Source organism: Papaver somniferum, chromosome 11 (genome assembly GCF_003573695.1).
Source record: "Papaver somniferum cultivar HN1 chromosome 11, ASM357369v1, whole genome shotgun sequence".
Lineage (NCBI taxonomy): Eukaryota > Viridiplantae > Streptophyta > Magnoliopsida > Ranunculales > Papaveraceae > Papaver > Papaver somniferum.
In genome coordinates this window covers 31,031,605-31,047,686 of record NC_039368.1, presented here as the reverse complement: position 1 = coordinate 31,047,686, position 16,082 = coordinate 31,031,605, and the positions used below count along the sequence as shown (strand labels likewise).

General features: G+C 34.7%; 1 protein-coding gene and 1 long non-coding RNA gene across 6 annotated transcripts; one reads left to right on the top strand and one right to left on the bottom strand.

Moving 5' to 3' along the window:
- Positions 1-1,753: 1,753 nt before the first annotated feature.
- On the bottom strand, positions 1,754-4,269 carry LOC113323229. The gene is made up of 3 exons (XR_003347491.1): positions 3,801-4,269; positions 2,363-2,438; positions 1,754-1,907 (listed from the first exon to the last, which is right to left on the bottom strand). It is a non-coding gene; the product is annotated as an uncharacterized LOC113323229 (long non-coding RNA).
- A 3,243-nt stretch (positions 4,270-7,512) lies between these two features.
- LOC113320784 (temperature-sensitive sn-2 acyl-lipid omega-3 desaturase (ferredoxin), chloroplastic-like) lies at positions 7,513-10,898 on the top strand. 5 transcript variants are annotated; one of them, XR_003346294.1, is made up of 8 exons: positions 7,513-7,724; positions 8,053-8,160; positions 8,750-8,831; positions 8,931-9,011; positions 9,198-9,336; positions 9,449-9,473; positions 10,450-10,525; positions 10,633-10,898. XR_003346294.1 is itself a non-coding variant. In XM_026568677.1 (7 exons), the coding sequence occupies exons 2-7, from the start codon at positions 8,123-8,125 to the stop codon at positions 10,751-10,753; spliced, it is 537 nt and encodes a 178-aa protein (XP_026424462.1). In that variant the 5' UTR covers positions 7,513-7,724; positions 8,053-8,122; the 3' UTR covers positions 10,754-10,898. The 5 variants fall into 5 exon arrangements, 1 of the variants encoding a protein (XP_026424462.1); XR_003346291.1 differs by having other exon boundaries at positions 9,449-10,525; XR_003346293.1 differs by having other exon boundaries at positions 9,198-9,473.
- Positions 10,899-16,082: the final 5,184 nt, after the last annotated feature.

Here is a 16,082-nt window from a genome sequence, read left to right as displayed (position 1 = left end):
CCATACCAACCTGGTCTTCTAATCTCGGCCATCTCATCTTCTCAACGTTCACTTCAGTCTCAGTTTTGTTTTCACGATTCAAAGCTTAGCCTACTCACTTCACTGAACCTAATCTCGACTTCGATATCGACTCTTTCCAAACTCCAACTGCAGCCACCCACTTCCCACTCAGCCTCACACAAATTAGGCACAGCTCCCAACTATCATCCATTGAAATCTCTATCTCATCTTGAATCAAACAGCCCGGTGTGAAACCAGTTGAGCCAAGATACGAAACTCTTCTTTCGTTTGTCAGTGCAGCCAAAGAACCTTCCTGCACTCGATTGAAATCAGGCCAACAACATACAGCCAATCTCCAACCAACACATCCAGCACAATCATTATCCATCATCGCCGCACCAGTTCTAGGCAGACAAAATCCATCATCGCCATCATCCAGTTCAGTTAAACCCCACTGACTCTCCACTCGATTCTAACTCCGGCCACTGCCCATGCATTACCGTCTGTTACTCTTCAAAATCTTGAATAATGACTCAAACAATATGTGTGCAGTCTCTATATTCGTCGGAGGCTAACCAACATCACCTCTCTCCATGCATCTTTGCTGATGCACTTGAACCCAATAGCAGCACCTTAAACCTGTCTTCTTCCTTGCTTTACTGCTGCTATTAAACCCGTCACTTCTATCAAGTTTTCGTAGCCTCAAATCCATGTTCGTCCGCGGGTCCAAATTCGATCATCACTAGCTGCAACTGAGTTTCAGTCCATGTCCTCATTATTCACTACAAAAAAACTGACCATTGGCAACCAAACTAGTTTAGTTGCCTAAGATGACTTTTTAGTTGCAAAACAGAAAGGCAACTAATGGTAGTTGCGGAGCTTAAGTTGCCGTATGGGTTGTTTCCAAATGTAAAGGTAACTACTAAAAAATCCTAGTTGCTATGTGTAACTTTGGCAACTTAAGTTTTAGTAGCCAAATACGTTATTTTATAAATGCTATAGTTTAGGCCCACTAGTTTTTGTAATTGTTAGTTACTTGCCAAACATTATAACAACTAAATTTTTGTAGTTGTCAGCTACTTTCCAAACATTATGGCAACTAAATTTATATCCTGTTGCGAACATTTTTGGCAATTAATTCGTAGTATCCAAATATCCATATTTCATAATTGCAATAGATTAAAGCAAGTAAGTTGTAGTTGGCAGATGCTTACCAAATTGTTCAGCAACTAAGATTGGTAGTTAGTAGTTAATTCCCAAATCATTTAACAACTAATAAGATCGGCAGCAACATATTTTTGGTTGCCTTCAAATTGAAAGTTAATATCACGTGTAGTTGCCAAACATTATATCCAGTTTCCCTACATATCCGTGATTAACTTTTTGTAGTTGCCAGACACTGTCTAAAATTTCAGCAATAACTGTTTCTATTTCCAAGGTGTTATTTCCAAGTGCTGGATTAATTATTTCGGGCACCGTAAAAAGGTGCTTTTTCCAAGGTGCAAGATTAATTACTTTGGGCACTGCAAAAGTTTGACCAATGAACACTTTCCAAGGTGCATGATTAATTACGTTTGACAAATAAATGTTCAGTGGTCAAACGTCTAGACCAACGCAAATTTAATTAATATTAAATAAATGTCACAGATAATGATGTTCATTCGGTCAAAAGTTTAAACCAATGCAAATTTTATAGGTTGCGGTGCCCGGAGTCTTTGGACCATAAACCAAACATTAATGCCACCAATAAAGCTGAATACAAAAATGAATTAAGAAAGTAATCTTTTATTCATTAATTATTTCAGTTACAATAAAGACAGAAGAGAAAAAATACAACACATTACAATATGATGGTACAATGACCCTCCTTGGTCAGCTGGAACAAATGATCATTTTTAAGAGATGCACTGCAACACAAAAGCCACATAAAAAAGAGGATCAGATGAAATGGTAGTATCCAATGAATACTTTCAAAGATTAAATTAGATTATGGTTATTGAATAAATTTTACCAAAGGTGATTACGAGACAAATTTAAATGCTAAAGGTTATCAAGTTTCGGAGCTAGAAATTTAGTGTAGGAGGGGATTTTAGGATTAAACTTTGGTAGACGCCTGGCTTAAGCCTATAATTTAGGCTTGTTGTATCGCCTCATCACTAAATAGGTAATGGAAAAAAGGGAACTTTGGGCTTTTAGGGGTGGATTAAGCCAGGTCTAGCCTGGCTGTAGCTCTGCCCCCAAAAAATGGGGCAAAATGTAAAATGAACAACATAGAGAATTCAAAAATGATAATAATTCTCACTGATGTCATTATTGATAGATACCAATAAAAGAAATCCTTCATATCAGAGTTCTAACTTACTAATTATCACAGGCTTAGCATGGATAGCACATAGCTGAGAAGCTTCAAACTGGTTCACCAGAAAAACGGCAGTTACCTACAATTGCACAAACGCACAGACTAGTTAGAGGGTTCATATAATATAACGTCGGTTTACAACATATTCTAGGTCAAAGACTCCTGTCTAGTTAAAACAACAGGATAGACCTTTAGTAATAGGTCAACAAAGAACTACTAGTTTGAACCATTTTACAAGTAAACAATCAGAAGGACAACGAGCCAATTTTTTTATACATCGACACACAACTATGTGTATGACAGAATAACACATTCAAATTTACATGACAACAAGTTCTCTATGCAGCAAGATACAAAACACAGGATAAGCTACAAGCCTACAAGAAAAAGAATAGTTCAACTATATTTTAGTCAAAAACCAACAAGTGAAATTGAACGCCTTCACCTTAAAAACACTCTGGTTAGATTACTGAAGGCATGAACACCTCAACTTAAGAACATACTTAAAATGAACTTCATGAAAAATGCATGGAAGTATTACAATTAAACTTGTTCATTGCTCATTTAACTTCCTGTCAACTCAAATTTGAAAACAAGAATTAAGGCTACCAAAATCATGCAAGAACCATTTCAATTATAAAAAATCTAAACGAACCGAGGAAAAAAAAATATGAGAAAACCGACAGACACAGAATATGCGGGCCCCTGCTTATTTCAGGGGGTGGGGCCCAATGGGACCCGTAAGTGATGGAAAACTGTGAGAGGCGGGTTTTTTTCCGTTGTTTTCCCTCGGTCAGTTAAGAATCACTCTTCAATTATTGCGAGGCTAATATGATGAATAAAGAAGCAAATGAGTCTATAAAGCTTATTATGAACCTAATAATGGTGATTAAAAGAGATACTACTAGTATATGGAAACCAACACCAGCTGATACTAGTTTAAAGCAAAACGTGGAAAACACCAGCTGATACTAGTTTAAAGTAAAACGTAGAAAAATTTCAAACAAAACCTAAATGATACACACAAATAATAACAATCAAGAACAACATGAACTAAAAACAACATGAACTAAAACAATACCAAATAGTGTATTACGGGGAGGGATAATATTGGTTTCTACACATGAATAGTAATCAACACTTAAATGATATACCTAAGAAAATCAACATACACAAACTAAAGATTTTTAATAAATTTAAGATTCAATGACTAACTAGCATTACATGGGAGTGAATAGACAAGATTCAATTTCATTTACAATAACACTATCATAATTTTGAGCTAACGGAACAAAAGAAAATAAGCGAACAAAATTTGGAATCTACAAACAAGCTATCAGATCATACAAAGTACATATAAATTTTTTAAAATTCACATAAATCTAATTAGAGTAAATCTTCAAAACCGTAACTCATGAAAAAATAAGGATCCTAAACATACACAGTGAAGAGATGCAAGATTTACAGGGAATCCACAACTTTACCAACTGATTCAGAGCGCTTTACCTCAGGCTTCATTTTGTTATCTACAAATCAAGAAATTCCAACCAAATTAAATAAGTTAGTGACACTATTTAATCAATTAGAATCAATCAAATGACAACCAGTAAATGGGACTTAACCCATCAAAATCAATCAAAAGACAACCAGTATACGGGACTTAGCTTTGGTGGAGGTGTACTATCTTGTACATCCTTAAACTCCTTCCAATTTTGTGGATTTATGGTTTTGAAAACAAAACGAAATTGCTCCAATAATTTCAGTTTTTCGGAACAACAGGCCCTTAAATCTCCTTCGTTTTCTTCACTTGAACTAGTACCCTCAACGAATCTCAAGAGAGAGGAGTAGCAGAAATACGAAGAGAAGAGAAGAGAAGATGAAGAGAGGTGAGAAAGCGGCGCAGAAATGGGATAGATAGCGAAGAAATTAGGGTTATTGGGTGATTATATATCTAAGGGGGTCATACGGTGTAGCACGTTGGATGATTACACATGATCCGACGCCTATTTGATTGGTCGAGGAAAATTCAACGGTTATTTTACAACCACGTGTAAATACATCAAAGGATCTTTGGTATACGGTATACCTTTCCTCGCTTGGAAAATTGAGGATTTTTTTCCCTTCTATTTAAAAGGTGCAGCTTTCGATGTCACGGTGGCTCACCGGTGAAATTATTGGGTAATGGTACAATAATAAATCATCCATGTTAGACCGAAAATCTCAATTGTAACCTACAATCCGATAATTGAGAATGAATTTTGGAAAAAAAAATGAACTCGAAAATTGTTATCGAAAATTGTTATCGAAAATTGACTCGTAGAAATTCTGAATAATGTATGGGAATGAAAATGAATTCGATGAAAAAGGAATAAAAAGAAAAGAGTATCGAGACTGAATAATATAATGGTGGGTTTGGATGTAGAATTTAAAGGTGGAATTTATGGGTCCAGGAGATTTGGTGGAATTACGTTTTCCTCGGTACATTTGGTTGCTCGAATCCTTGGAATCACATTTCTTACGGGAATCAGTTTTCCAGCAATTCCTCCATATGGAGTCCGACCCCTCCCCCTAAGATTTGCTGGGAAACTTATCAAGATATTTGTGGACACACTATTTTTTTAACTCTAAAACCCATATATATGCAATTTTAAGATTTGAGGGGTAATACCAAACGGTACAAAGACTTTAAAACAACAAAACTCTATAAATCCTTATAATTATAAATGGGTAACCAAACACACAAGGGGATTTATATGTATCCCAGAATTTGTAATCCCATGGGATTATAAATTCCAGGAAATGTGAATTATGCAAACAAACCCACCATAAATGACTTAATTCTTATCGAGATTCATATGGAGATCCTGAAAATATCGATCTCCATCAAGTGCATCCAGTATTTTTCGACATTATTCAATTTCACCTGTTAGCTACATCCACCTATTGTATCTTGCGTGTTAGCTAAATTAATAAATATATCCTATGAGATCGAACGAATTCTGGAGTTAAGTAAATATTTATACAGATTATGGAGTGAGGTAAATATCTGGATTTTATCGGTTTCACCGATTATCTATCAGACCTATACAACGTTGGTCGAGCTCACTCATTTCCACACGGATTTCAATAGTGATAGTCAACATTGAGCGAACTCACTCAGGGGGATACATATGTGAGTGCACTTTAGTGGTCTAAGCCATACATTGAATCCATTTTCTTGTCTTTCTTAGCGGTCTAAGTTTCGTTATTAGTTTGATGAGTTTAGACAGGGAAAAAAATAATGTTGAGTTATGTCCTTATTTCTCATTTTTAGATTTTCTGAGTGAGGTTAAGGGAGAACATATACCAGGATGAGAGGATAAGAGAACAACATAAAGAAAGATAGTTTTTCTCTTTCTTTTCATATTGTATGATAGATATTTTAAATAATAAAGTTGTGTAAATCTTTCTTGAAATCGACTTATGTAAATTTCTATGCACATATAGTGAGATTGAACAGATTATAGAGTCGTATAATCTTGTCTTGGAATTGATTTATATACATATCTAATCATATCCAATGAGATCAAAGGAATTCTTGAGTTGGCTGAATATTTCAACGAATTATAAAGACGCCTAACTAAATTACACTCTCATTTCATTGGTTTCTCCGGATATCCACCTATTTCACCGAGTGTCTATCGGCCACACTCATTTTACTTGTTATCCACCAAGCTTACGCAATATCTCTTGATATTACTCGTTTCCATCGATAATCCATCCATTTCCTCGACTAATTTCAACTCGGTTAATCGCTACGCGGTTTCCAAGCAATTCCACATATATCTCTCGACTTCAGATTCTCACCCGATATTATTCGTTGAAAAATTAATATCTTAAAATTATATTGTCAATGTTGCGTTACAAGTTAGCACTTCCAACTCGTTTTTTGAATGGAACGATTGTTAATTTCTTATTGAGACTAGAAATTTATGATCACCTCGGATAAACCGGACGAGTTTCATTAATTTTTTGATATTAGGAATTGCTAAGTAATTTAAAGGACATAATCAATCAGGGTCACACAAAGTTGTAACAAAAATGTAATATCTTTCTTGGAATCAATTGATGCAAATATCTAAATATATTTTCAAATTATGAAATTGGACGAATCCGAGCATGTTAAATAAGATGGAACAAATTATGAAATTGGAAGAATCTTTGTTGTAATCGCCCATGTTTTGTATTAGTTTCCAAATTTCCGCTTCCCCAAATTTCCAGTTAATCCCTTTTTTTGTCAATTTTCATTTTCTTCACTACATTTTCCATGGTGTGACACAAAATTCGTCTAGTGATCCAAAATTTGCATCATAAACCATAAAATATGCAATTATGAATAAAAATCTACCATCTTCCAGACTTTTTATTGAGCTCGGAATCTCATTCGTGAGCCAAAATTTTCCATTGGTCCCGAATTGACTCTGGTATCAATGAGATGAAACAAATATTAGAGTCGAATAATTTTTATTTTTTTTTGGAATTATCTTATTTAAATATCGAAGCATGTCCGATGAGATCGAACAATTTACGAATACAAATGATTTGAAGAAATCAGATTAACCAATACATGCTTCAGTAATTACACACCATAAACAACCCTTAACGGAGAAACCTTACATATCAGGAATTTAGGTAACGCTGCAAAAAGAAAATTGTAAAAATGATCATAATGCATTTGGACTGAGCAATCATCATTTTGCAAAACTTTGTAATTAGATCCGTATGTTATTTTTCCGACCAATCGGAATCTATATTGTCTATCACATGGATTGCCAACTCAGATATAAGCTTTCCGCCATAATTTTTCATTTAGCGGTAATTTTTCCCTCTTAAGTTTGTAAACTTGCCGCCACAATTTTCCGTGGGCGGTATTTTTTTACTGCGAAAAATTGGATTTGGTAATTGGTGTGAGTTTTTCCGTACAAGCGGAACTACAAACGATGGTTTTAGCAGCTGGTTTCTAACCATAAGATCCTTAAGTCTCAAACTTTGGATCTTTATGATGGTGATACGTGGCTTCGATCGATGGCAGTGAGGTAGTCCAATCTTATAGTCCAACCACACCAAATAATACGCTGGGTGAAACATAGGTCACTCCGTACCACCATTTCTTCTCCTCCTTTTCATCTTCAAAGTTCCTTGAAATCCAATTATCCAAATACCCCTAGTCACCATTTCCTGGTTTGATTCCTCTCTTCTCAACTACTACTTCCTCCGGTTCCCATATTCTTTCTCTCAATTTCCGGTGTTTTCTCTTTTACTTCGATCAGATGAAAAAGTTGTTTAAACTTGCAAATCGAAGGATTTCATGAAGTTAGGACAAAAGGTATCTTTCTACTGTAATTTTATCTTACAACTTTGATTTCGATTTTCGGTAATATTTTTCTTTAATCGATTGTTGAATAGAACCCTTTATTTGGTTGTTGATTTCTGGGTGTGGGTTGTGATTTTGGTTCAGATTTTCATGTTATTGTTGAAACAGAAGATTTTTAAACCTAATTCCCTTAACACTCTCTAAAACTATATATAAAGTGATTCAGAGTTTAGAGATAACTCTCATATCAATCTCTGCCCTTCTCTTCGATTTAGCTGAAGGAGTAATTTTGCTTTCTCAATTTTACTGATCTGTATGCTCTTTGTTTGTTTGCTATCAGGTTTCTAGCGAAGCTGGAAAAGGCTTTGATGTGACAAATTTCTGGTAGCTTCATCAATGTTTGATTATATATGCCCCACAGGCCTGTGTTGGTCATGCCTTTTATGAGGTAAATCTTGATCAGTTTCTCTCATTAATTTGACTTGCATAGGTTGCTAAAATTTTGAATTTGTATACGATGGATTCATATTATCTGTTTGCTGGTTAGGGTACTATAAGCTAGCTTTCAATTTTGCACCATACAGTGTGTAGGTTGAATAATTGGTTTTTAAGAAACATATTGTCGCACTGATTTAGATTCAATTGTCGTAGATTTCAATTAACATTTCCGTTTGATTTGGATTTGACTGGATCTAACTTTCTTGTAAGTTTCAAGGGTTTTCTTAACCAAATCTATTAAGACTTCAGGGATTTAAGATAAATTGGGGGTTATTCTTTGAATCTGGAATTTGTTAGGGATTTTAAGATTTTCATGGTTCTTAACTTGAAAGTGCTTTTTGGTGAGAGTGTTTTCTTCTCAATTGTTGTTGAGATAATTGTTCAGTTATCTATGTTCAATTAATCTAAATGTCACTCTTACAGTTGAAGTAAGATGACTAGAGGTGAGACTGTGAGTTCAGGTTCTGCATTCACCCTATGTTTTAGTTTTTAAATTGATCTCTACTGAGACTGAAAAATTGACAATGGCTTTGTTGTAGGTCAATGGCTGCATCACTTGTAGTGTGTTCTCGTATAGTAGGTCCAATCCGAGTCCTCATGTCATACGTGATACCATATTGGGTGACTTCACTAGTTCTTTGTTCTTGTTGAATTTGTTTATCTTGTTTAAATTTTGAATCATGTAAAATGTTCTTACTAAACGTTCAATTGCAAATGCAGATCTTTGTAATGTGGTTGGATATGGTTACCTACTTGTATCACCGCTGCCACGAGCAAAAGCTTCGTCGGCACAGAGGGGAGGTGAGAATCGGTTTCGATTAGACCCATTCTGAATTTTTTATCCTCTTAATGTTCAGGAACTAGGAAACATAATCTGATTTCTTCATACCCAAGAAAATTAAACATGCTTAGCTGCAATTTTGTTCTCAAACCACTACAGACCCAAACAGAAGAAACTAAATTGTTCAAATTACTGGTATGCAACAGGAATGTAGTTATCTAAGTGGAGGGCTCACAAAAGTTGATTGTGATTATGGGTGGATTAACAACATTCATCACGACATTGGAACTCACGTTATCCATCATCTATTCCACCCAGATTTCACATTATCATTTGGTAGAAACAGTTAGTACCCATCTACTTGCCCATCCCATCTTTTACATTTTTGAATGACTAAAGAAAGTGTGCTAACCCTCAAGAGGCTTTTGCTTAATGGCTGTTAAATCTGTTTTTGCAGACCAAGGCATCTAAACATGTACTTGGTAAGTATTAATATCTAGTACCAAGTAGATTTGCTGCATTGTCATTAGACACTATTATGTTTGTAGATGTCTCATAGAACAGCATATGTTTTGACTTCTGCATCTTTTTAGCTCTTCTGAAGGAAGTTGTTAGAAAAAGTGGAGTGTATGGACAACCATAACATTTCTCATTTCATCACTGTTGTGTAGGTGCTTTTTAAGTTTTGTTTTGGATTTTGATTTAATTGGGTAATTGTGGTTCTGTGAAGTGGATTTTGTTAATAGAGGTGAATTAGTTTTTATGTTTGTGTGATTTATGTTCATAGCGACTCAATCAAAAATATTGACTGTCTGAGTCATTCTCTAGTTTTTGTTCGCTTTTACAGTAGATTCACTCTCTGAAGTCATGGTAGCTGCCCTGGTTTTCCAGCTTTATGAAAATGGATGTTCTCTTATCCTCCCTATAGATCTCAACTAAGTTTTTTTTTCGTTCTCAGCAAAATAAGATATGGGTTTTGTTAATCAGCAATTCATTTTCTTAATCTAACCCCTTTTCTTAATCTTCCGTCACTAACATATTCATTAGCAGGTACTAAGATCCCTGCCTTAATTAGTGGCACCCAATGAAATTGTTAGTCCTTGGTAACTAGAAATAATTGGTTAGATGTTTTTATGTTCAATGATTCAGTGAATTTGAGCTGAATGAAATTGTGTTTCAGTTGATTCTAATTGAATGGTTATCTTCAATTTGACAATTTTAATAACCGTATCCCTTTTCCTACTTAGATGCATCTCAAATGAATCATGTATCAGTGAAAGAATTGCTTTGGAAGTTCTTAATCCGTGTATAAATATGTAGGTTTGATTTACAAGTGTTTACTATTAGAATTTGCTATGTAGATTGTGATTTCTTGAAATGAATACCGAATTTTTATAATCAGAATGAAGAGTTTTAGGTTTTGAAAGCTCAGGGTCTTTATGAAATTGTTGGTTTTAGGACTGAACTTTGTCGATTCAGTGGTGCAAAGATCTACCCTGGTAGGGGTATTAGATTTATCAGGAGCGATTCTCAGGTACTCTATTTATGTGCACACAATTAATTGTTACTTGTTTTGTTTTTATGTTGCACTCTCCCGTATGGTGCACTGGGTAATGAGTTTGTTATGATCTTTTGCCGTAGGTGTTCCTTTTTGTCAAACTCTAAATGTAAGAGGTACTTCCGCAACAAGCTTAAGCCAGTAGGTGGTTCATTAAGAAAAGCTTTTGATGAAATTTTTTTAAGACAAATTGCTGGATGTTAACATTCTCTTGGGTCTGACATTTGTTAATTTGAAGTTGTGTTATTTATAAAACAATTGTTAACATATGTATGAACTCATTGTTCAGGTACCATGTATTCTTCAAGTAAGCACTAGTTAAGTTTCTTATCTATTTGAGTTTTAAGTATTCATTTCTATTGTGCATTTGTGATAGCAATTTGCACCACTTCTTCCGTAATTCATCAAGTTAAAGGTCAGTGAAAGAGTGATCTGATAGTTAAAAAGACTCCACAAAGCTTACAAATCTGGAACCTTGTTAAGGATGGTTGTTGACTTAGACTTTAAGCCGACAATGCCAGAGTTCAAGTCACCACATACTAATCTACTTGGTTTTGTGTTTAGAAACTAATGGAAACAATAGTTGTGATTAAACTGTTGCCGGAGTATTCAGGAACTAGAAGTTCTAGCATTTGCCTTTGCTTAGTTCCGAAAGCATTAGGCTACAAGCGTATTTTATGTAATTGGCCTACATTTGTTGCTAAAGATTTTGGAAACTAATGAAAACTGGAGTTGCCATTAACATGTTGCCAAAGTGTACAGGAACTAGCAGTTGTGTGTGCCTAGTTCCGGAAGCGTTAGGCTACTAGCGTATCTCATGTTGTTGGCACATGTTCATTGCTAAACAGTTCAAAAACTAATAAAAATAGTAGTTGCGATCAACTTGTTTCCGAAGTATATAGGAACTACTAGTTGCCTTTGACTAGTTCCGAAAGCCTTTGGCAACTAATTTTTTTGGGTAGTTGCCGGATTTTAGTAGCCTTTTCTCAGGTTTTTTGTAGTGATTCCATAGTATTACTGATGACTCCATGAATCACCACAAGCATCTTCAATTCAACATCGCCACCACTGCATGCAACTCTTAATGAACGCTAACCACAAACCCCAACCACAACACATTTCTTCTTTGCTGTTGAACAACATTGAGAAATTCGATTCAACTCCAACTTCAGATTGTATTTCATCCATTAGGTCACGACCACAGCTCCATATTATGTCCCTCGAGCAGAAATCCACCAGCCGAAACATCTTCATCCTTGCTCTTCATAACAATTAACAGAAGCAGCAGCAGCTAATTCAGCTGGTTTTCCGGCTACTGCCTATTCAAACTATAGCACCACCTGCGCCTCTCCTTGATTACGATCAGCTGCACCAACAAGAAGAGATGGAGGGTTTAGCCACGTCCACTCTTTGCTTCTCAAAATTCCAATTGGGTCCAGGACCTCCAGGTTCTTGGAACAAATGCAGTCTTTAGCCCACTAAATGAGATGTCCGTGAAATAGCTTCACTTTCGTCGATATATAGAAATACCAGGCCGGCCACATAAATGTCTTTGGACGTCTTTGTCTCAAATTCCGATCTTTCTACAAAAGCACTAAAATAGTATTGTTAGCCAAAGACATTGAGTCCTAGCTAATATAAATATGGGTATAAAATGTAGCACTAACGTGATTATCATGTCGCCCATCACAAGATTTTTCCCAAGCGTCTGATTATGTGCCTCTTAGTGAAGACTATCGAGCACTTCTTCGTTCCAATGAGTGTATGAGTGATTTTGGGGGGAAATGGACCTCTCATCTACCCATAGCAACACCAAATTTGATCAAATCCAATCAGGCTCATTCATATTAAATGAGAACCCTCACTCCATAGCCCTTGCTCTTAATAACTTGGGCTCATGATCCTGCGATTAAGCTGGAGCATTAAGTCTCTTGATATCCATATCCAATAGAGTTGACGCATCCTGCAACTTGATGCTTTAATAGCATTAGGACTCAGAACATGAAAGACTTTTTTTTTTTTTGAAAGCAAATATTTATTACCAAAAACTAAAAATTATATAAAGAAATATTTTTTTTCCAGAAATACAAGGAGGAAAATTAAAACAAAGCTTATCTGAAGTGTTCTTTATAGCTAACTTAGCTAGACTATCTGTCGTCCTATTAAGATAACGGTTAATATATTAACAAAGAGGAAGATTAACCCAAAGCTTATCTGAAGTGTTCTTTATAGCTAACTTAGCTAGACTATCTGCCGTCGTATTAAGATAACGGTTAATATATTTATAAAGAGGTTGAGAAAAGAAAGTAAATCCCTAACCAAGAAAAAATGTTTCCAGTTGATATAAGAAACTTCATCATTTACAACATTTACCGAAGAGTAGCGAAACTGTTTCTTCTGTTTCTATTACTGATTTGGTTGATGTAAACCAACATCTTGCAGCTGCAAAATCTTCATTGCATCCATAGAAGACAACTCTGCAACCTGCAAGAGAAGAATGTTTCCCAAGGGAAGCATCAACGAACATCAGGCAACTGTCTGTTCGATTTTTCAGAAAAGCATATGTAAAAAAGTGTTCGTTAGAAGAAACTGGAGAGGAAAAAAACATTTTGCTTTAGAGACAAATGAAAATTTTGCGTCTGATTTAGGTTGCCCATATGTATGTTAATCATGTGAATAACATTAACAAAGCACTGCTTCACATGATCAATGCTAGATTTGCATCCAGCCTTCCAAATCTGCGACAAAACTGCCACATACGAATCAACAGTAGGTTTAAGTGCAAACCAACTAAGAATTTGTTAAGGATCTGTGGAAAGTAACCTGTGATAAAACTTGAGGGAATAAAATAAACCAAATTGCTCTTGCAAAAGAGCAGTGGAGGAAAATATGATCAAAGGATTTAGAACACATACCACACAGTGGTCACAACTCGTCTTCAACAACTACAAATCTAATCAGATAGTCTTTCAAAGGCAAATATTATGAATGCATTTCCAAATGAATAAACGAAATTTAGGAAGCTTATTCATATGCCACAAACGAAGCCATTGTTTTTGTTTTTGAGGGTTGAGTTACATGGATTTACTAAAAGAGTTTTATAAACATATTTGGTTAGAAAGTGGCCAGAAATAGTTAATGACCATCTAAGAGAGTCAGCACCAGAAGAAGGAAGCCGAATTTGAGTAATTTTTTCAATCTGATCTGCAGAAAACAGTTCAGCCGAGAGTTCCCATTCACTATCAAAGGGAATAATAAGCCGTGAAACCTGGATATAATCTTATAACCAGTATTCAGTTGGTCTATCTAAAAGAGTCATATCAATGTCAATCCAGTTATGTTGCCAAATACTAATGTTATCCTCTATGGATACTTCCACTACGTAATATTTTTTACCATCTCTGATCCCCTAGTCAGGCCCCTCCAAATCTTAATGCAGTTTTTCTTAGGTATATAATACATCGGCTCATGTTTCGAGAAATATTTACAGGGGTTAGTCAATTGAGACTTTTGAAGATGTTGAAAGAATTTTAGAGACTTCTAAAATCTCTTGTTAGTCAATAGAGAGTTCTTTAAAATCTCAAACAATCTCTGTTATTGGATCGTGATTTTCTAAAAATCTTCATAATTCTCTATTATTGGATTTGGAATTTGAAATCAATGATTTATGATTTTAAAGGACTTGTAGAGATTTTTATTACAAAACATACCATAAATGGCTAAAAAAAAGTCTCTCCTAAAAGCAAGGGCTATGGGATAGAGTGTTTTAACACTCTATCTATATCAAAATGGGCGAGAAACTGACAGGGGGTAGTCAAACAAGATTTATATGGAATTTCGTAGATTTATAATTTGAGTGACTCCCTGAGATTCTCTGAAAATCTAGAGACTTTTAGTGATTCTCTGTAAGTATTTTAGAGAGTCTTTGTAACTTATAGAGACAAAAAAAAAGAGATTTGCAAAGAGTCTCTGTGATTTTTAGAGACAAAATGTATAATATCCCATAAAAAATTTAAAACGTATTTCAATTTTTTATTATCCATGTTACAACGTTTATAACAGTACCATGAATACATAATCAAATATGTGTCCATTGTCAAAATAAATCTCATTGTTGTCATATGACTTAATTTTCATTGTCTTTGTTCCCCTCGTCCCACATTTTATTTTCTATACTATCTCGCCACATTTTATTTGCTATACGTTAGATCTTAGCATTATATGGAACAAAAAGTAATCTATGTGCAGTAACTAATCTTGCATATCATAATCAGAATCCTGGATATCAATTATCTCTTTAATCTTAAAAATAAAAATAAAAAAGATTTGCATATATCTCTTCACATTTAATTACTATCTTCCAAATCATTTGTTGCATGATGGAATATACTCATCATTCAAGACATTCTCTTGTGGACGGAGGCTCCATTTGGATCCATGATAATTTCTTCATCCATTTGAAATAAATGAGGATTACCTCTTAAGAGGTTGAATAAGATTTACGATGATAACTAGGTTGGATAATCCGATGACAACTAGGTTGGATAAGCATGCAACAATGACACTTGTTCGTTGGATATCCATGACAAAAAAAAACAACTGATAATTGGGTCGAATGTAATCCTCCATAATTCGGTTAATATGGAAGCATTGTTATCTTGACTCTCATGTTTACCAAGTTTTTTTTCAAATTTTCAAGTCTCCCAAAATATCACCTCTTGAGGAGAGATTTCAACCATGCCTATTTTCATAGAAAAGTCTCCCCAAATCTCTAAAAACAACAAATCAATGACTTTTAACTCTTATTCGAATAACAAGGGTGTTAAAGTGACTCTTAAAAATTCTTAATCCAATAAAATGGAGTTTTAGAGAATTTAAATGACATAAAAAAAAGTCTCTAACGAATAACAAGAGACATTGGGAGACTATCTAAAAATCCTTATGGACTAACAGTAGATTTGGAAACTCCCCAGAAGTCCTCTGAAATCTTGTTTGACTACCCCCTGTAAGTGAAAAAGTGGAAAATCCACCATGGGTTCAAAGAGGAGAGGAGACTATACGGCTCTTAAATTACCATCGGTCCAATATAAAGTTGTGTGAAATTGTGAATACACGTCAAACAAAGAAGGAAAATTGGCGCCCACTTGATGTTTAAATTTTTTAAGATTATGAAAAAGTATCGGAGTTGTGCAGCACATACATGAAAGAGGCTCTCAACCTCCATAGCCCTTGCTCTAAATAAGTGATATTTTGAGAGACTTTGTTCTTTCTCTTTTCTTTAAGGATTAAATATCAAAATATTAAAAACCATAACCAAATAAGCTACAATTAAATTCATAAAAAATGAAAAAAAAATTGTTGTCTTCCAAAACCCAATAAGTTTACCAGAGATTCAAATACCTTATGTTCGTCTCGATTTGATTTTATTGGAAAATGGTTAGAATTTCTGCTAGCCATGCATGGACTAATACATTTTCATTGAAATATTCATATATTCATTTGTAAAATAAATAAATATATTTTTTGTATCATG

Bases quoted from the DNA above. Each gene is read 5' to 3' on its own strand.
- LOC113320784 (XM_026568677.1), top strand. From the start codon at position 8,123: ATGCCCCACAGGCCTGTGTTGGTCATGCCTTTTATGAG. The intron at 8,832-8,930 runs GTGACTTCACTA...TTGCAAATGCAG, and splicing joins CATACGTGATACCATATTGG to ATCTTTGTAATGTGGTTGGA. The intron at 9,012-9,197 runs GTGAGAATCGGT...GGTATGCAACAG, and splicing joins TTCGTCGGCACAGAGGGGAG to GAATGTAGTTATCTAAGTGG.